This window comes from Sceloporus occidentalis, unplaced genomic scaffold (assembly GCF_023333645.1).
Source record: "Sceloporus occidentalis isolate IW3139 unplaced genomic scaffold, rSceOcc1.0.p SCAF_1, whole genome shotgun sequence".
In the NCBI taxonomy this organism is placed as follows: domain Eukaryota; kingdom Metazoa; phylum Chordata; class Lepidosauria; order Squamata; family Phrynosomatidae; genus Sceloporus; species Sceloporus occidentalis.
Genome location: NW_028316981.1, coordinates 237878309 through 237906069, shown reverse-complemented (window position 1 = coordinate 237906069; position 27761 = coordinate 237878309). Strand labels below are relative to the sequence as shown.

Sequence of the window (27761 nt, the reverse complement as noted above, 5' to 3'; positions counted from 1 at the left end):
TCATACTTAGGAAAATTAATATACTATTAAGAAGCAACTCTGTACCTCCAAGATAATAGTACATACACACGAACACACACATACTGATTAAAATGTCACCAAATGAAAACTTTTTCATTTTCTAAGGTCTTCAAGATCTTATAGGTCTTAGACGTCTATTGCTAGCATGTTTCTACACCTGTGTCACTAAGTTGTATTCTGTTTGTTTCATTTCTTTATCATTTGCATATCTTGATATAATTTTTCCTACTTTGAAAATCAAAGTTGGATTGAAGGACAGGAAATTAACTGTTCAAACATGAAATAATTAAATAAAACTGCACCTGTAAACACTGTCATACTAACTTTCCTTTAAATAATGCAATTTTAAAACCTGTTTCTATAGATAACTACCCATTTCTGTCAAGAGATATTTACCCTGATCACATCCACCAATGTAGGTTGCAAGCTGTGAGTTGTGCCTTTATTACAAGCGGGTAACTGTTGAACCTTGGGAAGCATGCAGCTTCCAAAAGCTCTCTGCCAACAATTGGTTCAGAACTCTGACAAGTTGTGCCAGCAGTCCATTTGGATAGACAGACCAATAAAAAGGACTAGAGAAGTCCTCCTGCCCCTTTAATGGTTCTGCAGAAGAGAGAATTTCAGTTGGACTATGGACCATGCCTCTGGAGCAGTGGCATCACTAGGATTGGTGACACCCGGTGCGGTAACTCATGGTGCAACCCCCACCCCACTGACCTCCTCCCATTACCACACCATACAGAATCTTTAATAATGTTCTTGTATTAATGTTACTTGTAAATCATAATTCCCATATATCACTGAACATCATGGTAATAGTTATTACATAATCAACTAGCCACATTAAAATTATACCTTTACATTGCAGTATCATACACACAGATTAAATGTGTTTAAAGATACATAGGCCTGTTACAGACTGCCAAAATAAAACTGCTTCGGGTCTCTTTGGAGGTATGCTATTTAAATGATGCATGGGTCCTAAGAGTCCGGAGGTTGTGCCAAAGCCACACTCCATTCCTAAGCACTGGAGTGCAGCTTTTGGTGCAGCTTCCAGATTCTTAGGATGCATGCATCCTTTAAATAGCATACCTCCAAAGAGACCCGAAGCAGCTTTATTTTGGCAGTCTGTAACAGGCCATAGTTTCGTGAGGTTAAAGTGAAAATCTGGTAAAATGTGGTGTTTTTAAAGAAAATTTTAAAAATTAAAGTAGTCTTTTTAAATTAAAAAAATAAATTTTCATTTAAAAACAACAACCCTGTGGCCTCTCCTTTCTCCTCCCACTGAGCCACGACCTACTCACACTATCTCTTCAGCATTTTAAAGAGATATGGGCAAATTCTGAACAAACTTGTCAAGAAAACCCCATGATATTATGGCCTTAGAGTCGGAAATGAATTGAAGGACCACAACAACGTTTACTTAATAAGCCACCCCTGATGAAATATTCCATTCTATTTAAAGGGCAGGAACCACAATCGTATTAATATCTGCCTACAATACTGGGGATATAGGATAGTAATAGAAACCAGAAGAACAGAAGTGGAAAAATAGAGGCAAAAAAAGAGTCAGAGAATGGAAAGTGGTATCCACTCATGGGTCTAGTCCTGTTTTCTGTTAGCTGAAGCCAGGTGTCATGGTAGATTTTGTAATGCAAGCAGTGCACTTTTTAGCAGTCTCTCATATCCTTCAACAGCCTACAGAAGAAAACCAGGATAAGTGTGGTCAAGCAATACAGAGTGTGTTGAAGATGGCAAAAGTTGTTAATGAGGAAGAACACACAATATATAATTGGCTGCAGCAGTTTGCTTTTACCTGAGCCTACTGGAAAGGGCAAGATTCTGCCCATTGCTCTCTCCTTACTGTTGAGTTAATTGAGTAAAAACTATCTTTGCATTTTGAACTCTGTTTGCAGCAACTGAATTAAACTGAGGCTGACTGGGAAAGGTGGGAGGAGGAGAAACTGGGACATTTTAAATACAGTTGAAAAAGTAGAACAACAGAGGGTTAATTGGGATTGAGCTTGCCAAATCAAGTCAGTTGAGGGTATGATCTCTATAGCCATGCCCAAAGAAAGTCCAAAAAGGACAACAATAACAAAACAGTTTTCATCTCTAACAGCAGCAGCTATTGTGTAAAGCTAGTGAGTCCTAATTACTATTCAAGACTGAGCCAAAATGCTTTTCATTACAAATATACTTTACAGTAATGTACAGTTAAAGAGGAAATTGCTCCCCTGCCCATCTATTTATTACAATTCTCTGATCACTGGCATTGCTTTCTGAAGTGGCAAAAACTTTGCCTTAGTTAGTACTAGTGAAAAAACTCAGCTTCAACTGAGCCAGTACCAGCTTCACCTGAATTCCATTGATACTATTCAGTTATAATATAAAATTGTATATACTAGATTCCAGTTTAATTGCCATGACAACATCCTATGAAGTGCTCAGCATGGTGTAGTGGTTTGAACCTTAAATTATGACTTTGAAGACCCAGGTTCAAATCCATGTTCAACATGGAAACCCACTGAGTGACCTTGGGCAAGTCACATTGTCTCAGTCACAAAGGCAGGCAAAGGCAAACCTCCTCTGAACAAATCTTGCCAAGAAAGCCCCATGATAGGTTCACCATAGGATCTCCATAAGTCAGAAATGCCCTGAAAGCACACAGCAATTACAACAGCTTATGAAATCCTGGGGCTCTTTGACTGAGAATTCTAAAGGTTGCATCTGCATTGCAGAAATAATGGAGTTTGACATCAATCTGACATGGTTCAAAGCTATATTATTCTGGGATTTGTAGTTTTGTGAGCTATTTAGCCTTCTGTATCAGAGATCTCTGGTGCCACAACAAACTTCAAATCCCAGGATTCCATAGCACTGACCCATGGCAGTTAAAGCGGTGTCAAACCAAATAATTTTTGCAGTGCAGATGTAGCCAAAAACTCCTCCCTAAACGGCAAATTCCAAGATTCCACAGGCTATTGCTACAACAGTCAAAGTGGAATCATAGCATTATAACTCTGTAATGTGAAAGGCTTCCTGGAATAGAAACACTTTGTTCCCCAATGCCTTTTATCTTTCCTTCTGTTCTGCTAAATCTTGCACTGTTGAGGAAGCTAGATCTCAGAGACCTAACCAACATCACCAAAGGTGATGAATATTGATGTATGCAATCTAAACACATCTGGACAGCTGCATGTTTCCCATCTTAGATCTAAGTTGAAGTATAATTCAGCAAAGATGAAATAAAACAAACAAAGAAGTTGAAAATATATGGCACTGGATTTTGATATAAACCATCAAGCTTTCTGTGGAGTTTCATTTTTAAAAATATCCAAGCAAATTTGCCTGTCCTTTTATAGTTGATGTCTTTTTCTTCTTGTTATGTGCATAAAATCTCATATCAGATACTCTGAATCAACATTTGAATGATGTTAGATGCAAAAGAATGGATTTTTTAAAAATGCAAAAAAATGTACAGGAAAAATGAAAGAAGAACACTGTTCTCCACAAATTCCTTGCTGTGAAATAGTATTTTGTAATAGTATCAACATTTTGAATGCTATAGCTCAAATTCCAAAATGAATGAACATGAACATAATTGTTCATTATGGGAACATTATTATTATTATTATTATTATTTTATTGAATTTGTGGCAATGAAGGTTCTGGCACTGATTGGCTGAGCTGGTATGTGGCACATAATTGTTCAGTTGCTCAGAAAATGTAGCAGTTTGTAACTCAGCTGCTGTGTGGGATGAGAAAATTGTCAATCTGGGTAGGAGTAAACATCACACGGACCGAGAACTGGGAAAAAGCCACAACAAACCTACGTTGATGTGATGCCAGTGTGCATCCAGTAATTTCACTGTGGGTATGAAAACACCCCAGAAAAAGGTGCTAATGTATATGCAGTTGGGATCTGCCACTACAGGTTAGGTATTATAAATATCAGAGCTCTTGAAATCCATCAGCAGGCAAGCCTCAAAGTGAGGGTGTCCCTCCAGGAGAAACAGTTGGTTCTAGATTAAGGAGCAAGGACTTTTCTGGGTGTTGGGTATTTTGGAATTTCCTCCCAAAACCAGATGTAAACTTTCACTTAGTTTCAATTTCAGGGGAGTGGTGGAAAATTTGTCTTTTTCGTAAGGGTCTTCAGTGGGTCTCAAAGAAGTAAACTGAAGTTGCTCAGCTCACTATCAGCCTTTATACTCGGGAGTGTTTCATAGTGGAAGTTGCCTCTGGTGGCCTTGAAAAACAAAGGGCCTTCTTAAAAGATCAAAAATGTTTCATACAATTATTACTTGTTACAACATTTAGCAAGCTGCTCTGTGGTTGTTGCAGATGACAAATAAAATATGGGGGACAAGGCAGAAGCACTGAATAAAACACCAGATATTGATCATAATTGTCCTGATACTTGGCATACTTCCTGCTTGTTGCCTTTCTCTACCTGAGGGCTAGGGAACCCATGGCCCTCCAGGTGTCATTGGACTCTGTGAGGAAACCATCAACCTGTGCCATCCTAGGCAATATTGAAAAATGAATGTTGTTCTTCAACATCTGGTGATCACAGGTTTGTCACATTGCCTTAACAGCAATAACTGCTGATGGCCATTTCTCACACTCGGAAAGTGACACCCACCATCACTATCTTTTCCTCCAAAGAATATGATTTATTCTGTTACTCTCTCTTCATGCTAGATACTCTTATGGCATCCAAACATGATTTCAGGGCAATCACACCACACTAAAAGGCTAGAAATGACAAAGGTTTTTTTTCCCCTCTCCATTTGCATTACACTGTGAAAAAAATCACAACTGAGTTAATGCACAAGTCTTAACCCCAGTAGCTTATACAAGAACTGTTTTGTAGTATTGCTACAGGACATTCTTACCAGATCATGCCTTGATTGAAGATCAGACCCAACACATTTCCACTAATATCAAATTCTGAGTACGAAGGCTAGGTGAAAAACACAAGAGGATTCTTTTAGATTAAAGTTACTATTTTCATAAAATATAAAAACAGCTTCATGCAGCAATTATTTTGCAACATGAATGCTGTTTCCTACATCAAATGGAATCATGGGCAACAATTAATACAGCCTGAAACAAATCTGAAATACAATCCCAAATTCATCTGACTATAGCGTTTTTGTAAATTACAGAATTCTAGTTCCTTGTAGTGCTAGAATCACTGCTGTAACCAAATTAGCATTTTGATTACTTTAAGTTTTGATTTTTTTAAAAACTAAAAAACACACAGTAACTATATATATGTACACACACACACACACACACAAAATATATTATATATTTTTTTAAAAAATATTAACTATTTTGGAAAACAGCTGGAATCTGCACCATTAGAAATTACAAGAACATGAAAAATCCTGTAAGACTTTTCACTTTGGTGTTGGTTATATCATGTGTGGGGAAATGTCCTGTAATTAGAATGGCCAAAGTGTAACATTAAAAAGACACATTTGCTACAGTTTGGGCTTCCTTTATTGTTTTATTAACTGAGCAAGATTTATGAATGGTCCAGCATCACATCAGTGACCGTTTTGGGCCTCGTCATTTTAAGTTGGCTATGTTATTAAAGGTATTTTGTGTAATCATTCTGTATAGAGCTAAATTTGGAATAAATGTTTTTTATTACTTGGTTGACTGTGTTGTGGTTTGTCATCAGTTTTGGTGTTGTTGTTGTTGTTTTGCTTTCATGGCAAACAGCAAAACAAGCAGTAACAAGTGGTTGTTTTTTTGTTTTTGTTTTTGCATTTCAGTAGTGTTGAAAAATCCCAAACTAGTCAAAGTGTACAATACAGGTGGTGTTTTTGCCCCTTCTCCCTGCACACCTTTTACAACATGAAAATTGAACTCAGAAGCAGTCACTTTTGTTCATTGCTTTTGCTGAATCCACATATATAGCAAATGGAAACCATTTTCCTCAAAAGTAATCCATGAAGAATGGCTTAGATGCCCCTTTTTTCATGGTGAGGAACTTGCCCCAAAGTGGCATTAATAACTTTGGCATTATGTAAACAAGGCATTCCTGCCTAGTTCTACTTCTGAAGTTACATTTCTTTAAAAAAATTAAAATTGTAAACCACGATAGAAGTGTAAACTGAGGGTGTAAAAAATACTTGCAGATTTTCTTATTTTTGCTGAAACATTGGTAATAATAGCAAGAATATGGTCAATGAACATGAAATATTCTACTTTTGGGGCATTTTTGGGGGGGAGAAATGTTCACATAAAAACCTTCTGTTTTATGTAGAAAACAATGTGATTTGTGCAGAATCCATTATTCTATGACTATGTGCAAATATGTTGGGCTCAACTTAAAACTCAAGGATTTTTCACCAAACAATTTTTTTTCTTTCACACACACAAATGCCCAATCTGTGAAAAATCTTCCCTCCAAAAGTGTGAAAATGCTTGTAATTTCACCCAACAGGGAGAAATGTTTTGAATTTATTCACTGTTGTATTTGAGAATGACAAAAGCAGAGATTTGCACCCATCATATAAACAGTCCTTATTACTGCTACCAACATTTTTCTCTCAGAAGTGCTTCTCTGCCTTTACCAGTTGAATGATTAGTAAAACAAATCAGCAGGTGGGAGTTTTTCCTGGTACACAAATGAAGTGCTGGGGAAAAGTCTGTTTGCTGAATTTCTGCTTGCCACACAGCTGTTGAAAAACACCAAAACTCTGCCAAAAAAAAGTGATTATGATAATAAACCTAAAATGCCCGCCTGGACTCAGATGCTCTGTCTTATTTGTTGGACAAGCAGAAACATTGTTAGAATCCCTTGGGATATAATACTCCTTCAATTGTGATGTTAGAAACTGAGTGAATCAGAGAATCATTAAGTCTTGAATAAGGCTTTAATCAATCATCCTTGGCTCATTTTGTACTGTTAAAAGGCAAGTCTGGTGGGTACTGGTCTAACTGCAAGTAGTAGAGAAAATAAAAGCAAAGTCCTGTCTATCATGTGAAATATGTTTTGCATATATTTTATCCAAAACGTTCATCTAAAGATAGCATAAGCAAGTGATATTTTGCCCAGACCTCTTGTTCTCATAGGAACAATTAAATGCCTGACTCCAACTCCAGCCAAAGTGTAGTTCTTAAGTCATTTGTTTCTTCATGTAAACACAATTACAGTACATAATTGAGCTCTTTCATTACTTTTATTACGGCTGTCATGAGGCAGATTGAGGGGGTTGACTCAGGTGCTGAGAAGTGGCGACAAGATGATAGAGGAAAGAGCTAAGAATTATATAGCCCACCCTCTACACTGAAGCTAATATGCTCATTATAAAAGTGGGGGATGATTGAAGAAAGTTTCAGTGGCCTGGCCACTGTATTTCTGTACACGAAAGATGAGAGAATACCATCTTGTTTTTCGCATTGTGCAGCAAATTTTTTCACTCCAATCCTGTCTCCTAGTGGTGTTTCGTAGCACTGTTAGCACAGTTGTTCTCGAGGTAACAAACAAAAGATAATGAAGTAAATGAAGGACTTGTGCTATGTATATGTGCAAAGAGCCCCCCAATTTGCTTGCAGCAGAGATTGTGGTATGGGAATAGATCTACTCCCACCCCACAGTGACAGAAGGTCACTGGAACATCTCCAGAATAGCCAGCAGGGTGGCTACAAAGCTATAAGCCAGATGCAGTCCCACTTCATCCATAGAAATATAATTTCAGAGTTTTGTTGAGCTTTACACTGAGCAGTTTCATCTTGGAAAGGTTAATTTTAGGATTTCATTTACTTGATTATCTTTTGTATGTTACCTTGAGAATAACTGTTACATGGGGACTAATGAAATGCCCAAAATGAACATAGGGTTGAAGTAGACAGCCTGGAAGGAGCAGCCAAAAGCTGCTCTGGTCCCAATTGGGCCAGGACAGCAGTGACCACACAGTCCGCTCCTGAAGCAGGCCACTGCCACAGTCCCAATTGGGCTACTGGCAAGCGTAGATTAACTCTTCTCCTGAAAAGTGTGGCTCCTGCCGCCTTAGCACAGCTTCAGAGTGGCTTCCAGCCACTTTGGGGGTCATGCGTCATCTGAACACAACACCTCCAAAGTGGCCAGAAGCCACTTCTTTTGGCCCATCTGTTTCAGGCCATAAATATATGACAGTTACAGAAATCTTGATCTCCTTTGCATGTGGAGCCCTTAATGATAGCCAGTTTTATGGCTGCTCTGTAGAATTCATTCACATTCTAACCATAGGTATGCTTTCTTTCCCACACTTACTTTTTTTAAAACATTGTGTAGGTATGAGATGCAAATGGGAATGAAAAACCTTGTCAGTTTCACTTTCTCCCACATTTGAAACTTCATATTCATTCTGCACCAAATACATGATTTGCAAAATTAGTTAAATTCTTCAAAAATGAGCTGAAACTAAATTCTCCCACACTGGAATCAAAGAAATTCAATAAGCGGAGAGACTCCCACCATGAAGAAATCGTGTTGTACCTGTCTGCCACAGAGGTGTTACAGATTATGTGCCTCTCAGCGGAAAAAAAGGTAGCAAGTCGAATTCAGAGCCAAAAAATAATTCCAACACAAATCTTTAAGGATTAAGCCTCCAAATCCCCAAACATGGGTGGTTGAATCTATTAGATTTGCAAGGTAAGAGCCATGTTAATATGTTACAACATAAACATTTCCTTTGGCATCAATAGAAATTTTCCAGCATCTTCACTGGAGTATTAACACAGTCTGACATATATTTATCTGCCATGGCTTAATGCTATGGAATTCTGGGTTTTGTAGTTTTGTGAGATATTTTACCTTCTTTGCCAGAGAGCTCTGATGCCACAAAAAACTACAAATCAGGATTACACAGGGTGGAGCCATAACAGTTAAAGTGGTGTCAAACTGCACTAAACTGCCTCAGGAGCAGTTCAAATACATACAACTATTTATCTGGTGTAAGGTTAAGTCCACTTCACATTTCTTTTAAGGAACATTTCATAATGGATTTATTGTGAGATTTTAAAAAAAAACAGGAGAAAAGAAATGGAATACTCACAAAGCCATATTCCAAGTCCCAGCACCAGCAGTAATTGAAAAATCTGACAAAGACAGCTTTTAGGAAATCACCAATTAAAATTGTGATGTAGGTTGTCACAGTGTCAGAAACCGTTAGCCGGACAAATTCCTGCAAGAACAATGTTTTGCGTTTTCAGGAGAAGCCATTGTACAAGCTTGTTTCATATACTGGCTTACACCAAAGAAAGCCATTTATTTTCTATTGCCTTCTATTTTTGTGTTTTGCAACTGGGCACTGAGATACTTTACAACAAACAATCTCAGGCCTTGGGGATGAATCCAGCTTTCCTGGTGTGGTTGGCTTTCTCACTTAGATATGGGTTCTTTTCCCAGGCAAAAAAAAAATCAAAATACCTCTGCTGAAGCTTAGTTATTGGCAGTGAGAGCTTGAATCTAAAACATGCTTATGGTTTTGGCCCCACTCTCCTGCATTTTGCCCTTCCCACCACTGAAACGAGACCCCAAGAGTACCCCTTAAATTGAAACCAGCCCTTCAGCTGAAAGAGGATTCCCACTCTTGCTTTGCGACAGTGATAGACACTGGATGGATGTTTTTCTTTTTAACTGACATTCTTTTAACTGCTTTTAATTTTACTGATGGTTTAATTATATGTTTAACTTTTGTGAGGTGTGAATTTTTATCTGTTTCTGTTTTAATTATTATTATCATCAGCGCACTAGCAGGGGCAGCTAGTAGGTCCATTGTCACATGGTGATTTGCTTTTTATAACTGCTTTCTCCAACCCACACTGCCATTTTAGGCTCAAAAGAGGACCTTTTTTTACAACCAGAGGTGATGTGAAAGTCAAAAATCACAATATGATACCCTGTGCCCTTTCAGCACATTTGGGAGCAAAAATTTCAATTTCAAAAAAATTGTTTTGTTTTGTTTTTTACTCTGGGGCTCCTGGAAACACATATACTCCCCCTTCTTCACACTTCTTCAACTCTTTTGGAAATAGGATGATGTTCCAGTTTCTGTGGGCACAGCCAACTTTGAAAAGTTAGTTGTGGGGACTACAGCTCCCAGAATCCTCCAGCAAGGATGGCCTGTGCAGACCAGTAAAACTCCACTTGGCAGCTGCTGACATTAGAACAGTTCAGGAGCCCTGTTCTTACTGCACTTCTATACACTCAAAACATGATTTACTCAGGCAGATTTTGCTACAGTTGAATGGGAAGGAACACACAGGTTTCATCCTTCCAATTAGGTAGAATGAGATGACTGCCACAGCTGGTTGTTTTGACCAAACTCTACATGCGCTTCTGTCTGCCTCACAATTTCTCCCAGCCTCCTAAAAACAGTATGATGGCTCAGGTCTACTAGAAAACACTCTCCCATCACCAGTGTCAAAATAAAATTGAAGTACAATAGGTGGCTACTATGCATGTGTACAGGGAACCTTGTTGTTCATTGTCTCAGATAAATATGTTACCTAGCTCAGAACTGGAGAATGTGTGGCCCTCCAGATGTTGATGAATTGTAATTTCCATCAGGCCTAGGTAGCACAGTCAATTGTTAGGGATGATAGAGGTTGCAGTCCAACAATACATACAGGGTCACATTTCCTAGATCTGACCTAACCTACGTGTATACTTTGTTAAACAAAAAAACTGGCATCTGTTTCCTACCTTATTATGACAAAGTAGATGGGTATATTACTATTAATAATAATATCCTGGCCTCTTCCCAAAACTGGGGTTCAGAGCATCTTACAAGATTAAAACATAGAAAAGTGTTACATTAAACCAGAATTAAATTATTACACTATTAAAACAGATTGCATGTAAAAGAATAAAATATAGTTAAAAACGTGTTTAACATAAACTGCGTAACATGGGATGGGGAATGATTTGGCTCCTTATTCCAAAAAGCTACTCTCTGACTTTTGAAATATGTTATGATATCATATTTCATGATAAAAAGAGTTTAGCATATCCTCATAGCACTATGAGGTAAATCAGGCTAGGAGATTATGATTTGTTTAGGACAGTTGAGTCAGGATTAATGACTTGGGTCTCTCCCAAAACACTAATATTTTATCAAATGGTGCTCTGTGCCTGATTGCATTAAAATATCTCTTGTGATCTGGGTTGCTGCCTGTGTACTGATGTTGCTTCTTCAACTGCAACACAAGAAGATTCAGGATTGAACTGGAGAGAGAATGCCATATAATTCTTGTCAAATTGTAAGCCGCTCTGATAGCCTTGGCTGAAGAGCGGCTTATAAATAAATTATTGTTATTATTATTGTCGTGAACTCCTTTACTCTGGCACTGCTGCTGGCAAAATGCCAGAGCAGTTTCACTGTAAAGTCCATATTTGTTGCTGCAAATCCACAAAAAAATCTGTTGAGTTGGGATTTCCACCACTAACTCACTTCCCACCACCATGGGGAAAGCTAGGATTTTATCCTCAAGTGACACAAAAGTATGTATCTGAGATCAACTACATCTAGCCTTTTGGGACGCAGCTATGAACTGAGAAAACTGCAGAACAGCCTTCCTACATTTTTGTTTCCTCACCAGTTGCAAATTTAGCCTCAGCTCTGTGCTGTCTTAACGTCCTACATTTCCAGTCTTAATGAATGAGTTTTAGAGAAGCGGGAGCTCTTGCAGATGAATAAGAAAACATCCTTATACAAATAAGCAAAGCCACACTGTTTCAAGAGTGAATCAGGCTTACCTGACCAACCATCGTTTCCCAACAGGGGCCTCTTGGGACATCTGCAGGGTTCACCTGGAGAGGAGGAGCAGTGATGTTTTCTGGCACTGTCCCATTGTACAGGTTGGCTAACCAAATGGTCATGTTCTGCTTTACAATCTTCTCTTCCTCCAGCTAACAAAAGGTAGACAGAATTTTCCCCCATAGCACTTCTATATCACACAAACATAGAGTAGGGCTACAGTTGCTGCCAATACATGCTCATTCCAATATTGAGATCATTTTTCTAATGAACTCAGTAGGGGGCTCAAAGCAAGCCATTTTTGCTCACCTCTCCGTAAACACTTAAATCTTCTTAAACTTTCTTCTTGTAGGCATCAACGAATAATTTTACCATTTTTTATGCAAAGAAAGTAATTTTCTGGGCAGAAATGCCATTTTCTATGCAAAGGTCCACGTGTGTGTGTGTGTGTGTGTGTGTGTGTGTGTAGAATAAGTCCCAATTTGTGAAGAATTTTGTCTATCCAGGATTCTCCTCAACAGGATTTCTCAACAATCAGGAAACCCATTTTTTCAGCTAGTATTTGAATATTATCAAACATTTTTGTTTCATTCCAACATGTACACTCCTTTCATCATGTATACCATGGGCAAAATAATACTGACCCATTATATCTTGGAATCTTAAAAACCAGCAAATTTATTAAACCATTTGTTTTCCTGGACAAAACCCTTCATTAGAAGCAGAGTTTAGATGTTGGAATTTCTCTTCCTTCCGCTACAGCCAAAAAGCACATAGTTGAGAGATAGGACAATGTAAGCAGTGAGCTCACAGGGAACTGTGCATACTGTGGGCCCTTGGTATCCACTGGGGTTTGGTTCCTGGAGTCCTCATGAATACCAAAATCTGTGGATGCTCAAGTCCCATTAAATGCAATGGCATAGTAAAATGGAGTCTCTTATATAAAATGGCAAAATCAAGGTTTGCTATTTGGAATTTATACTTTTTATGATATGTTCAAGTTCTGAATGCTTGAATCCAAGGATAAAGAATCCGTGGATGCAGAGGATCAACTGTATAAATGCACACACCTGCCATATGAATGAATCTGATAAAAATTAAAGCTAATGACATAATAAATGATGACACGAGATTTTGTTCCAAAAGACTGACATGGCAAACTAACTACAGAAGATATATATAAATCACTCATTCAAAGCAATACGCAAATTATTGGTATGATTATATTTGTTATTTTTTTTGTTTTTTATTTATTGTTACTGTTGTTATTTATTGTTATTGTTATTGTTATTGTTACTACTACTACCATCACGATCACTACTACAACTATTCCTTCAGTTTATTACTACTAATACTAATATTACCACCGCCACCACTGCAACACATACCTCAATAATACTTTTCTCCCTTCTAGGCTGGATAAAGCTACAAAACCTTTGACATTTATCAAAATGGAGGCATCCAAAGCACTTTGTTCTGAATTCAGCTATACTTAACATTAATTCTAGTAGAAAGAGTCTTATTTAACCTCATTGATTCAATGAACTTATTAAAAACCAACTAGACCAGAAGTATGCCAAACATATGAGCATAAATGCTATTGGTGGCCCCAATTAGAGTAAACCCATTGAACCAATGGGGCTTTCATAATGTTTCACAATTTAACGCTTGAGTCTCATCTATCTATCTATCTATCTATCTATCTATCTATCTATCTATCTATCTATGTTGAACAAATAATTAGGTAAAGAGATAGTATGGAGGCAAGCAAAATTTTGAAAGGTGTTACAAGTGAAATATACAAATTATTATCAAAACATAATGAGAAAGAAGAATATCTTAGGACAATATGGGAGGATGACTTAGTACAAATAATAAAGGTACAAGAATGGGGAAAAATTTGGAATCAACGTCATTTTAAAAATTTATCTATACAGATAAAGGAGAATTATTACCAATTTATTCCAGAGATAGTATTTAACACCAGTAAGGCTAAACAATATAAATATGAATTATTCAAGGATATGTTGGAGAGGTTGCCAAGAAATTGGTACTTATATTCATATGTGGTGGGGCTGTAGAGCTGTAAAGAAATTTTGGCAATTAGTATTTAAAGAGATAAAAGAGATAACAGAAATTGAGTTAGAAATTTGCCCAAAGATAGCATTATTATCTATATATAAGATCAATTGCACCCAGGCTATGAAGGACTTAATTACAAATCTATTAACAGCAGCAAGATTAATTATAGCAAAGAAGTGGAAAGATCAGGAAGATCTGCAAATACACGGTTGGTATAAAGAAATATGGCAAATGGTATTTAACGATAAGTTAACAGGTGGAATTAAGGTTTTAAAAAAAGAATAATGAAGATAAATGATTTTGAAGCAATATGGAAAATATTTGTACAAAAGTTTTACTAAAAGAGAAAGGTTTTTTTATCTCCACAGGAAAAGTTACAATTTTGGAGGGTAGAGTTATATGAAGACATTAGGATTGGGTGATGGGGAGCACTTGGGGAAGGAATAAAAAGTGAATTAGTGATAAATGAATAGTATTATACCACAGTGGAATTGTGAGTAGTGTATGATGAAAAGAAGACAGTAAGAAGAATGAAGGTATTAATAATAATTTTATGGGTTTTTTTTAAATTACTGGTTTAGTTAATATTAAATTGCTTGATATGAATAAGATTTAGATAAGGTAGTAAAGAATGGATAATTAATGTGATTTATTACATATTGTATGTGGAATATTATGTAAAAGATCATTTTAAATACTATTGTATATAGGTTATAATATTAATAAAATGTAATAATATTTAAAAAAAGAATCATATCCCATGGCTTACTAAATCAATTTGCCTCTATCCAGCTGAAAGCTTAATTCGGACAGTATCCTGATGTGATCAGAAGGTTTTTGCTGCCAAATCCCCCGCCTGAATACATCCAAGATGTATCCCCACTTCCAGGAGCACTCATCGTAGCTCTTTTTGGTGGTCCCTGTAGCTGGATGGGAAGTAAAGTTCTCAGTTCTGGGGATTTGACCCCTCACCGCGCCCAGGCCCCTTTCTGTCGCTGCGTCGGCTGGGAGTTTTCCCACTTAAGAAAATGGCCCCTGGAGTGCTCCTAGAAGCGGTGATGGATCCGGGATGTATTCGGCTAGAAGATTTGGCAGCAAAAAAGCTTTAAGCCAGATAGAGGTAAATTTACTTAGTAAGCCATGGGATAAGCTCCATATTCAAACATAACTAGATCACGGCCCAGATGTATATCACTGCAACCTTCCAGAGCTCAAATTAAAATCTTCTTCTACAGAGCTGAAAGTAACTACAAAATGTGGAAGTGATTACCTCACTTACCTTGAGATTGATTTCATCCATGAGAGCAATAATGAAAGTGTACAGGTTGCCCAGGAAGAGAGCAAAGATGCGACCCAGCTGCCACCGGAGGGCTATTCGAGGGTGGTAGTTTTCCAGGGCACTGATGACATCAAATACAGTAGGACAGAACATTCCCAGGAGGGACATGACCATGTTCACCTGTCAGGCAGGAAACAACATTGAAAATTATGCTCCTATGACCTTCTACCTTTGGTCATTTTAGTATGTCTAGTATATCTAGTATGCAAGTAAGCTGTTATTAAATGCTGAGATTTAAAGGATGTGATGCACTGATAAATATAAATATTTGATTTTCTTTGGCACCTCTAGGGTATCTCCCTTCCAATGGCAGGGCTGATACTATATAGTAGTTTTCCAAGAGGTAAATTGCCATTGTGGTGTCATGGTTTGAGTGTGTTGGACTATGAGTCTGGAGACCAGGGTTAAAATACCTGCTCGGCCACAAAAACCCAGTGGGTGATCTTGGGTAAGTCACATTCTCTCAGCCTCAGAGGATGGCAAAAGCAACCCTGCCCATACAAACTTTGTGAAAAAAATGACAGGATAGGATCATCTTTGGGTCACTACAAGTCATAAACAAACAATGGCTAGAAGAGTTGCACACTGACCAAGAGACTATCTGAATAGGAACACTACAAGAATGAATTTCTTGCTAAGAAAGACTTTCTCAAATAAATAAATAAATAAATAAATAAAATAAAGGATCTATGGCATCTAATGGGTTCCAACAGACAACAGTCTCTGAATTCATCTGACATGCTGTGAGGAGGTGGAAATTCTGAGTTTGTTTGGATCTATGTGTTTATTTTGTTTGGTTAACTCCATAAGTGATTTTAAAGGAAAATTCAATACAAAAATGTGGGCGTTTATATCTGTACTGTTTATAATAAATATAGGCAACTGTGATTCTGCAAATATTTCAGGCCTACATCTTCCAGCAGCCTTAACAAACACAGCTAATGCTGAAGGTTTATGGACTTTTTAGCCCTAAAAAATCTGGATGAACATAGTTGCCCACCCCGGTTCATAAAAACACTATCAATTGTGGACAAGCTTCCATACAGGCTTGATTACTCCATTATTTCATTGATGAATTAATTAATAAATGAATTTATCCCATTAATCAGTCAACTACTTTCAAGTAACTATAAACCAGGGACAACAAACAGATTACTCCTGACATAAAGTTGAATGTGCAGTTTATTGCAAAGAGGTTAGCCACCACCAAGAGCAACCTTTAGCCTCAGACTCTCAAGCCTTAAAAATTACTTGTCTATAAAGCTCTGTTGCTGTGACTTCAAAGCTTTTAAATGTTATTATAATGTTTATAAGCCAAGCTGAGATAACAGCCAAGTCTAAACTCCCGTCCCAAGCATTCTCTGGCATGCCAGCACAATAAAGAATATTTAATCATGATGGCATGCCATTAAAATGATAAATTCATGAAGAATTAACAGTTTAGTATATCTAAATCATTTTTGCACAACCCACACTGTGGGCTGCAATAATAGCCTCGTCTAACATCCCTCCTGCAGAAGGAAACAATAAAAAGCCATCTTTCATGCAAACCTATTTGCATTTTCACATACTTAGCAGAATAATTAGAGGACAGACTTTTTAAAATTTATTTATCACTCTTGCTAAATCTACATAGAATTCAAAATGAACAGTAGCCCAATATCTCAAGAACTAGGTTTATAATTTTATAATACATTGTCATTTTCTGCTTCCTTGGTATTATCTGCCCAGATTATCAGTATTTGCTACTGTTTTTGTTTAATTTAAGTGTTTTTCACACCTTCCAACTGTTATGATTATCTTGTTTAATCCTCTCAGTTTTCCAGCCGCTTTTAAAATGTCCAATTTTCTTTCTCATCCTCCCATGTTCCTCATTTGTTTCCAACTTACTTCCATTGATGTAAACCAAGTTCCAAGTGAAAAAGGAGTTTCCACACAACTAACTCAGTAGGGAGTCAGGGGAGTAGTAGACTCAGGCAGTGGCATCACTGGGGAGTGCAGGGGTGCGGACTGCACCAGGTGACACCCCAGAAATGGGGTGACACCTGATAGGGCCATGCTACCATTATGGGTGAGAGCCAAGCATGCTTGGTGATGTTTCCCCGTGGTGATAGTGGTTTCCTCATGAGGATGCCACTGCCGGCACCATAAGGAGGGAGAAGGCCAAACACACCTGGCTCTCCTTCCATATGGCGGTGACAGTGTCCTCATGAGGAGGCCACTGCTGCCACAAGAGAGAAGGGGTGAACCCTGCCCTTTTAGCCCCATCCCCAGTAGCCCCACCTCCCACACCAGACGATACCGGGGGAGGGACACCACTGGGCTCAGGCAACAGCAAACTGCTGCAACATCTCCTAACCTGCTTCCACAATGCAGAATTAAGGCAATTTGACACCACTTTAACTGTCATGGCTCCATCCTATGCAATCTTCTGATTTGTAGTTTGTTGTGGTACTAGAGTGCTCTGACAGAGAAGACTAAATATCTCACAATACTACAAATCCCAGAATTCCATAGCACTGAGCCATGGCAGTTAAAGCAGTATCAGACTCCATTACTTCTGCAGTGTAGATGCAGCCCTAGTTTGTGGACTTTTTCCACATTAATATCTTTTGACATGACCCTCACTGAACACTGAGGCTTAGGATGGATGGAAGATCCCCTTTTCTAAGAAAGAGCTCTAAGGATGGGAAGATCTGTCCACTATGACACCTACATTATGACCTCACAAAGTCCCAAGGACACAGGAGAACTATCAACAGTATATGCCAGTAGCAGTGACAAAACTTGGAGATTTGTTTTTGAGTGTACAACTTCCAATATGCCCCACCTAGTAGTCATGCTGGCTGGAGGATTTGGGGAGCTGTAGTTCAAAACTTCCAGCTATAAAGACGATATCAGGGTATTTTGGCCAGGAGGAGCCTTTGATCGTCAGATTCACACTCCTTGCATTTCATTGGCAAAGCCATGGATCAGGCTCTGTACCTGTACCAGCTTTGAAACAGCATCAGTATTTTCCCTTTCACTGGAACAAATGGGAGAGGGTCCCGCCTTCCATAGACAGAGTGAAAGTAAATGGAGGGGGGGGACCCTGAATGTCTGCACTTCCCAGCCTAGGTGGAATAAGCCAATGGGGAGTCAACCAAAGAAGAACTGGAGTGCTAGAATCCACGCCAGAAGTCTATCCTTTCAAGGTTCACCACTCCTCAGAAACGGGATGTAGCTTGAAAATAAATGTTAATCCTAGCAGTATCATGTCAGGGCTTGGTTGTATTCCAGTATTGTTGCAGTAATTTGCTATCTTGGAGCTATCAGAAAGCATGATGTCACTGCTACCTAACTGGAGAACTCCAAGGAACTTCCTTGTGTCTTGTGAGTTTCCATCATGGACAGTATAAGACACACCCAAATATTGGAAGCCTTCTTGATCAGTTCCTGTGGGCTACCTCTAATACAGTTGGTCGTCCCATCATCATGCCACCTCTGAGAATTTTTTCTGCAGTGTCACTAGTGTTCAGGACTTGGACACTAGAAAAGCCCTCCATATCCATGGATTCTGCACTCATGGATTCAACCATCCATGGTTTGAAAATATTTTTTCAAAAATTCCTAAAAGTAAAGCTTGATTTTGCCAATTTATATAATGGACACCATTTTACTATTCCCTTTGTATATAAGAGGACTTGAGTATCTATGGATTTTGGTATCCACAGGGGGTCCTGGAACCAAATCCCAGTGGATACCAAGGACCCTCTCTACTCTTCATTACTGAGAAACTAACCCCCAAACTAAATTTATAATTTTGATTCAGCTATCACTGTGCTATCTTAATGCCTTTCTTGATCCTTAAAGAAACAGACTAATGCACAGATTTCGATAATCCTATAGCTGAGAGCCCAATTTCTCATGAAAAAGAGACTCTTCTTTTTAAATTCAGCCCTTAGCACCATGCTGTGAAACTGTGTGAAGCAAAGAGATCAGCCCACTGTCTCTGCTTATAGAAACACACTTAACACATACAATGGTACTGCTAAGTAATTATAGCAAGTGCTATGAAGACTTGTTCTCATACGCATACTGAGAATTTCAATTTTAAGTTGCTTGCTGATAATTATTAAGCCTAATTTTCCATCTTAATTCAGGAATTGTTGATAATACAATTCTAATCAATGACTTCTAAAAGCAGTGCCATGTTTGTTTGTAAGGCCACTAGCATGACATGACTTTCATCTCCTTCCACTATTTCCATGGCCTTCTGGGGGATCTGAAAACCTGCTCTGCAGTTTTCTTGGTTCTCTGGAACAAGAGTTGGGGCATAGAGATGGTTGAAGATGGAGGGAGAATTCTCCAGGTTTTACAGATGGCAGCAGTCAATGTTCAGAGATTCTGGGACATGAAGTCCAAAATATGTGGAGAACCAAAGGCTGAGAATTGACTAACTCCTAATTGTCTCAAATAGTTCTTCTGTGCCTCATGTGGATGTGAAAAACATGAATGTGAAACTGCAATAACTGTCAGGATTGTGCACAGCAGAATGACAGAAAATATGACAAAACATACTACTATAAATAATCGTGTTATTATAAGTCTAACGTTTTTAGTCAAAAAATTGATCCAAAAAATGAGTTGGCTCATCTATAGGTCAAGGTAAGTACTGTACTTTAACTCTTATTTTAAAATGAACCAGGCTATGGTGAAAGACAAGAGTGTGATCTGTCCTGGAAGCACTGACCTCCCTCTATTTTCTCATTCATCCAGCCTTTAGTGTGAGCACAAAACAGTTATGCCTGCTGGAATTTTTTAAGTTCTTTGACACTGTTTTTCTTTGCGTCATCCTTTAGCTCCTTTGTTACATGCCCCTATGTTTTACCTTTAACTTACCCATGGTTCATATTAAAATCCATAATTTTGGCACCAAAACCTACCCTCAATTTATATATGAGGTCGACTTATAGTCAAATATATATGGTAGATAATTGATCTCTCCTGATATTCAAAATAAACCTTGCACATCTATGTTCTATGTTACATATTACTAATTAAAGTGACTATTGACAGTAAATGATGAATGGAAAATGACAATTCACTTCTTCCCCCGCCACTAATCATAATTCTGCTCACACATCTTCAAATCTTATCTGTTTTAGAAAGCAAAGAAAGCATGCTGAAACTAACTTCATTTCTTTCCCACCATCCATAATTTTCAAGGCCTTCCAAAGCAAATTTTTGAGATCGTCTCACAACAAAGTAGATGAGGTAGCCACTCCCAGCCAGTGTACACAAAGCAAAGAAATTAGCAAGAACCCTCAGGAATCGTGTCAAGTGGATGTTCTCATCTCTTCGGCTTTCTTGTTCTTCCACAATTGCTTCCTGTACATATTAGAAACAAACAAAAGAAACATTCATTGTAAATGAGCAGACCAAAGAAAGCCATGATATTAGTCAAAATGCCCTATGGCTAGGGTATTTGAAAGACTGCCTTCTCCCATATAAACCTGTCCAGCCAATGTTCATCATTAGAGGGCTGGTTTTATGTCACGTTAGCTTCAGAAGTATCCGTAGCTAGGATACAGAATATGGCTCTCTCTGTGGTGGCACCAATACTGTAAAAATCTTTTGCATTAAATGTCTGGCTGCCTGGCATCTGGATTCTTCTGCAGCTGTGGACTGCATTATTGTTCTCTAGGTTTTAGATTTCCAGTGCTATTTCATCTTCATTATTTCTGTATATTGGTTTAATTATTTTATTTTTACTACATCTTACCTTTTTAACAATAATGTCTAGCAAGCAGCTTTGGAGGCCTAACAACCTAAAGACAGGATAAAAGGTTCCTATCTAAAAATTAATGAATGGATATAAATATATAGGTAGCTGAACATGGTGTGGAAAGACTAAATGCCCTAAAGGCACTACATCACATCTGATACTGAAAGCTAAGCTAAGTCAGCTCTAGCTAGTACTTGGGTGGGAGACTGCCAATGAATACCAGGTGCTGGAGGCTATATTTCAGAAGAAGGAACTGGAAAAGCCACCTGTGAGAATTTCTTGCCCAGGAAAACCCTATGAAAAGTTCTTTGAGAAAATCAGAAAAGCTAAAGCGCAGAATGAGCTCAGGCTTGCTAGAGAGGTTAGGAATGATAAAAGGCCTCTCTCTTTTTGGTATGCCGTAGCAAAAGGAAGAAGCAAATGGTAGGGCCACTGCATGGAGAAGATGGTGAAATGCTAACAGGGGACCAAAAAAAAAAAAAAAAGGCAGAACTGCTCAACACTTTCTTTGCCTCAGTCTTCTCACAGAAAGAAAAGGGTGCTCATCCTGGGGGAAATGGAGCAGATGATGCAGTAGGGGAAATGCAGCACAGAATAGGTAAAGAGATAGTACAGGAATACCTGGCTACTCTAAATGAATTCAAGTCCCAGGGCCAGATGAACTACAACCAAGAGTATTAAAAGAACTGGCAGAAGTAATATCAGAACCACTGATTTTTTAGAATTCCTGGACAACAGGAGAGATCCCAGCAGACTGGTAGATTTGCTCAGCAATGGTTCCTCTCCATCCTGGACAGAAGTGACTAGCAGGGCACCATAGAGTTCTGTCCTGGGCCCAGTGATATTCAACATCTGTTTTGATGACTGGGATGAAGGAATAGAGGGCCTGCTTATGAAATTTGCAGATGACACCAAGTTAGGAGGGGTAGCCAATAACCCAGAGGGGATCTAACAAAAATAAGATATGGATCAGAATTTGGGTTGTTCCATGTATTGATTTTACTTGATATTAAGGTATAGAAATGCAAAAGCATCAAGAAGGAAAATGGGGAATTTTGGATCAGAAGTCAAATAGCTGAAAAGAATAGATAGGTAGGGTTGGGGACCAATGAGGAGATGAAATAAATAAATAATAAAATGACTTCAAATTGGCCACCATGCCAAAATGCACATTGCATTTCCAGGCTTTTTTATTATTGTTATTAAACCTATTGGATTAAACATTGCAGGAGAAAACATCTAGTGAGTTACAAGCATATTGATTTTCCAGTATTATCACTTTTACAACCCTATAACTTCATTTAGTGACATCATATTCTTAATGTTTGCTATCAGACTGAGCAAAGAGTGGGTCATACATTACCTTAAAGCTGGTTGTTACTGAAGCAAATTTGTTGTCTGCTGTTTCAGGATTGCCAATCAAGTAATCCCAGCTGGTAAACATTTTCCAGCTGAAGTTAAAGCTGTTATCATCTCCTCCACCATCATCATGTGCATTCTTTGCCATTCTGAAAAGTCCCAAAATATTTTTTAAGTGATAAAAGGTATGAACAGTCCTGAAAAAATCTTTCCAGGACAAGAAAAAAGTTAAATTCTACTTTTTTTTTAAGGACTGTCAACTGATTAAAACATGTTAATAGATTAGTAGATTAATTATATGCTTTGACTAATTGTTTAACCAATCAAGTTAATTAAAATAGCATATTCTTGCCAGTATCTCAGTCTATATAGGTGCCTACTTGAGAAGCAGCAAGAAATATGAGATCAATTACAATTTGATAAACAAAAGCCCCACCAATTAAAACATTTAATGTTATTGCTGTGAGGCCTTGGTTTGGAATGGCTTTGCCCATTCTGTGCCTTCTTTGTTGGTTACGCACCCATCTTGCCCAGTGGCTTGTGGAGAGGTTAACTCCACCCCCATTAAAAAAAACCTCCCCAGCCCTGATTTAAATTTATATACTCCATTTGTTGAGAATAAGTCCTTCTTAGCAAAAAGCCAGCATGACATAGTGATTTAGTGTTCAACTATGACTGTGGAAACCAAGGTTTGATTCCTGCTCAGCCATGAAACCCACTGAGTGACCTTGGACAAGTCACATACTCTCAGCCTCAGCGGAAGGCAATGGCAAACCTCCTCTAAAAATCTAGCCAAGAAAACCCCATGATATATTCACTTTTGAGTCACCATAAGTTGAAAACAACTTGAAACACTGAGACTAAATGGTAACACAGAAATCAGGTTAGGCTCTTTGGCTATGTTGTCTCTGTATTGCCTATTTCTATATGGCAGCAGCTCTCCAGAGGTCTTCCAACAGAGATCTTTCATATCTCTTGCTACCTAACCTGTTCAACTGAACAAGCAAGGATTGATCATGGAACCATCTGTGTGTGCAGAGCAGATGCTTTGCCACTGAGCTGTGGTCTTTCTGGTATGCGCAGGATTGAATGATGCCATGTGTAACCTCCAGCTTTGCAGTAGAAAGCAGGGCTCCTACTTCAAATGACTTTAACATAAATTGGGATTGTTGAGTAAACTATAATATAGCTTCATAAATTGCGATTGAGCAACAACTCCAAGGACTACTATGAACATGAATGAGCAACAGCACAAGGGAGATTGACTGGTAGCTTTGTCAGAAAGGGAAAGATGTCTTGCCTTCCTTTTTTCTTTGTTCTGCTATCTATCCAGGCAATAGCAGAAAAATAGCCAACCAAACAAAAAGCTCAGTTGGGTTTTGCACTTATCATATTGTTTTCTGTGAAATCATCCACAAGCCAAAGAATATAAGAGGATTTATTCGTAAGGTTATCTAAATATAGATCAAGATTATCTTGTGGCCAGATGGAAATTTAGCACATAGAGAACATGTTTGCCCAAGGGTATTCCTTTTGTTTGGTCCTGGGAGATAGTGCCACAAGGATTTGATTTTTTTTTAAGTGGATGACTGGCAGCTATAATTCCCTGAGAGGATTCTGTAGGCAGAATCTTCACAAATACAATATCAAAGAAATATTTTTAATAGTTTCATCATAACTGGGTCAAAAAAGAGTAACTTCTGTAATGAAATATTTTTGTACCTTAATCAAGCATACATCAGAACTAGAGAAGATAAAATATGTAGCTGTTCATTGGCATTACAGTAGCCCCTCTGTTTTCGTGGACTTGGAATCCGTGTCCCTCAAAAATATGCAAGGGACTAACAGAGGGTGACACAATGGGTGTGTGTCCGAGGCACATGTGCAGAAGCATGCATAGGAGCAAGCCGCCATTGGAGTCAATAGAAACTCCAATATCAGTGAGTTTCTGTTTTCGCAGGGGAGGGTCGGGAACGGAGCCCCTGCAAAAACAGAAGGACGACTGTATAATTTGATGTCAGTTTATTTTTGCACCAAAGAGGGGGGAAGTGTTCAAATAACCGGTCACATAGAATTAATTCTTTTTGAAGTAACTAAAACACAACTCCATAACATTACAGTTGTGACATAAGTAGGTAAAATGTCATTCACTTTGTAGTGCAACCATAACAAACTATTTTATAGTTCATTATGACTAATGTTTTTCCAAAGAACTAAGGCATAACTATATTATAAAGGAGTTTTACCTTTTTCAGTTTAACTGTACTTTTAAAAGTTACATTTATGGCAATAGGAGTGGCCTCACTAAATGGTGGAAGAGGCATGTTGCATGATTCAAGCACTCATTTGTGCTATGGCTACTACTACACTGCAGAATTAATGCAGTTTGACATCACTTTAATTGCTATGGCTCTGTTCTATTGAATCCCAAGATTTGTAGTTTGATGTGGTACCAGAGCTCTCTCAGAGAGAAGGCTAAATATTTCATAACACTACAAATCCCAGAATGCTGTAGCAGTGAGCCATGGCAGTTAAACTGGTGTCAAACCACATTAATTCTGCAGTGAAGGTGCAGCCTATGCCTGACATTACTGCGTTATTCTCTGTTCTGGGTGTTGAAGTGGGGGAGTGGAAAAAGGAGAACGTGTTTTGTACCACAGGTTGGCAGAAAATAGCATTCCAATCTTATTTTTGATTTTTTAGTTACATTTAGGAAACAAGAAATAGTATTTATTTGAATGTTACCATAAAAGTAACTAAAAACTGGGGGGCTTAGAATTATAGCCAGAACCATTCAAATTTTTAAAGTAACTTTGTGAGCTCTGATCCTCATCCTGGAGACTGTAACGCTGGCCAATATAGAGTCAATGTGTTCCAGGGCCACAAGCGGTGTTGTAGGTAGGTTTTTGTGGCTTTTAAAAGTCTAACAAAAGAGACTGTTGTAAACTATCCCTCTTACAAAGTAAAAAAAAAAAAAAATAGGCTGGCTTAGTGTTGAATCAGCAGTTCCATAGCCAAGCAGGGATTCAAAGCCTTGTCTTCCAGGAGATTATTGCACTAGCTGCCTTTTCCCATTCTGGGCATAGGCTGAGACTGGGCTGGGACTGTGTATTATGGCACAGCTCCATGCACAGCCAACCCTTTTCACATCACCAAGAAGAACACCTAGGTCTTGGGTTTGGGTCTTGAAATCTCAGGGGCTGAGATGGTACTAACCTGGTAACCTAATGACCTCAATAGAGGATGACACCAGGTCTTGGGCTTTGGTCCAGAAAACTCAGGGCCTGAGGTCTTCCTGACCTAGCAATATTACCAGGTAAGAAACCTAGATCCCTTTGCATTCAAAACATGTGTTCCACCATTATCATGTTCAACATGTATATGGAAATCACCCCTACATCCTAAGTCTCCACATCATGATTATGGCTGGCATATTTTAGGCCTCAAGGAAATGAACAACATACAGCAGGAAAATATTATTTGTCAAAAGAAATGAGACAGATACCTCTTTGATTCATACTGTGGCAAACAGTGACAGGGCCAGGCTCTGTGTATAGGGTTTTTAAGTAGAAAGCAGATGGAGAGTGCACTTTCTATCATAGCACATTCATTCCTTTGTTGATATTTGTTGCTTCTAATGCTTGAAAATAACTGTGTAATCCTGCACTGGTTGACCAGACCACTGCCATCTTCCAGAAAGCCATTTACTACACATTGTGACTTACAGAGTTAAATTTGTCACCATATGTTTCCAGCTTGCCTGCCTCACCCCCATCTCACAAGCCCAGATAAAGATTGTAATTTCTGGGTGTTACTTAACACCGTGCCAGATGCAAAGCTTTACAAAAAAATAAAATAAATGTTGACATAGCTGCTGCCTTTGTTACATGTTTATTTCACACTTCTTGGCTGCACAGAAAATGTACTGCTATTTTTGTAAAGGTTGCTTTCCCACCTCTACTGCAATGTGGAATTCCTTCTAGGAGCAATAAATAAATACTGGCTTCAAAATTCTAAGTAACAATCAAATAAATTCAGGGTTTCATAGTCATCCCTCCAACCAGCCCTGGACCAAATGCTCAATAATTCTGTTGCTGAGGGGGCAATACCAGGGAAAATGGACTGACTATAACTGAATTTAGAAGAAGACTAATTTTCATCTAGTTCCTCTATAGTTTTAAAGTGTGACTTGTCAGACGCTATAGAGAAGGAACAAAAAAGAGAAAATCAGTGGGGCAAAGTGGTTAGTGTGTGGCTGGACAACTTTGATGCGTCAGTTTTCAGCTCCCAGAACATTCTTCTCTTGCCAAAAATAGACTGCCAAAATGTGATGTAGTGGTCTGAGCATTGGACTATAACTTTGGAGACCAGGGTTCAAATCCCTGCTTGGCCATAGAAACCCACTGGATGACCCTGGCCATGTCACGTGAATTCAGTCTTAGAGGAAGGCGAAGACAAAGCTCTCTGAAAAAAACTTGCCAAGAAAACCCTATGATAGGGCTTCCTGAAGGTTCCCATAAGTCAGAAATGACTTGAACAATAACAAATATAAAAATATACTGAAGCCAGAAAAGATTAAAAATCTACTATTGATTTTGGGATTTTTAATTTTAAACAGTACAAGAAATCTCTGTGGCATATTTAAAGGATGAATTTCAATTCCTAGAAGCTTCCAGGAGAACCACTTTACTTTTTTTGCCAGGAAAAAAAAATCTTTCTAGAGGGAACTGAGGCCAGAAATGCAAAAACAGAGACTTATTAAGTCCTTAGGCTGCAGTTTGACTACCCTAGGTTAGTGTATCAGTCTTTGACCAGAGAGCTCAAATTCCTACGAGGGATGAAGCTCTTCTTAGTGTCTTCACCATTTCATAACCAAGCTCACAATGTTGTTCTGAAAATGAAATGGGAGTCGGGGGGAATCAAGTGTGCTACCTTGAGAGTTTTAGAAGATAGGCAGATCATAAATATAATCAATAATAGTAGTAAATAAAAGCACTTTTCTTTTAACCAGTTCATTTCCCACTCTTTAATACCTTTACAACAGAGAAAACTTACGTGCGGATGACAACCATGAAACTGTAACCAATGGACCCAACCCCAACCAAAAAGTAGGACAGAGGCAGCCGGAACTTCAGCCAGCCAATTGTTCTCTGGTTATTATAGTAGCCATAAAAGAGCACAGAATATTGTGCAAAGCCCTGAAAAGGGAATGGCAAGGAGAAAATTAGAAATCTATTTCCAATAATAATAAAAGACTTCCATATGTAACATTCCATATCAGGTACAAATGGACTTGAAGCTTGCAAGCTCTACTTTGCTTTGGGTTCCCCAAAGTGAGTTGGAGCAAAGTAAATGTGTCTCCCGTGAACAAAAAGTAGGCAAGACGAGGCACCGGCCCTAGGAATAAGATTTGGGTTGGCATAAAAGG

General features: G+C 38.4%; 1 protein-coding gene across 1 annotated transcript in view; it reads right to left on the bottom strand.

Moving 5' to 3' along the window:
- TMC1 (transmembrane channel like 1) overlaps positions 1 to 27761 on the bottom strand; it is a 104837-nt gene that overhangs the window by 19399 nt on the left and 57677 nt on the right. The window contains exons 11-17 of the mRNA XM_089479921.1: positions 27389 to 27531; positions 22338 to 22482; positions 20383 to 20577; positions 15148 to 15327; positions 11786 to 11938; positions 9081 to 9209; positions 4920 to 4987 (exon numbers count right to left, since the gene is read on the bottom strand). Coding sequence (XP_089336047.1) covers positions 4920 to 4987; positions 9081 to 9209; positions 11786 to 11938; positions 15148 to 15327; positions 20383 to 20577; positions 22338 to 22482; positions 27389 to 27531 — 1013 coding nt within the window. The remainder of the gene's footprint in view (positions 1 to 4919; positions 4988 to 9080; positions 9210 to 11785; positions 11939 to 15147; positions 15328 to 20382; positions 20578 to 22337; positions 22483 to 27388; positions 27532 to 27761) is intronic.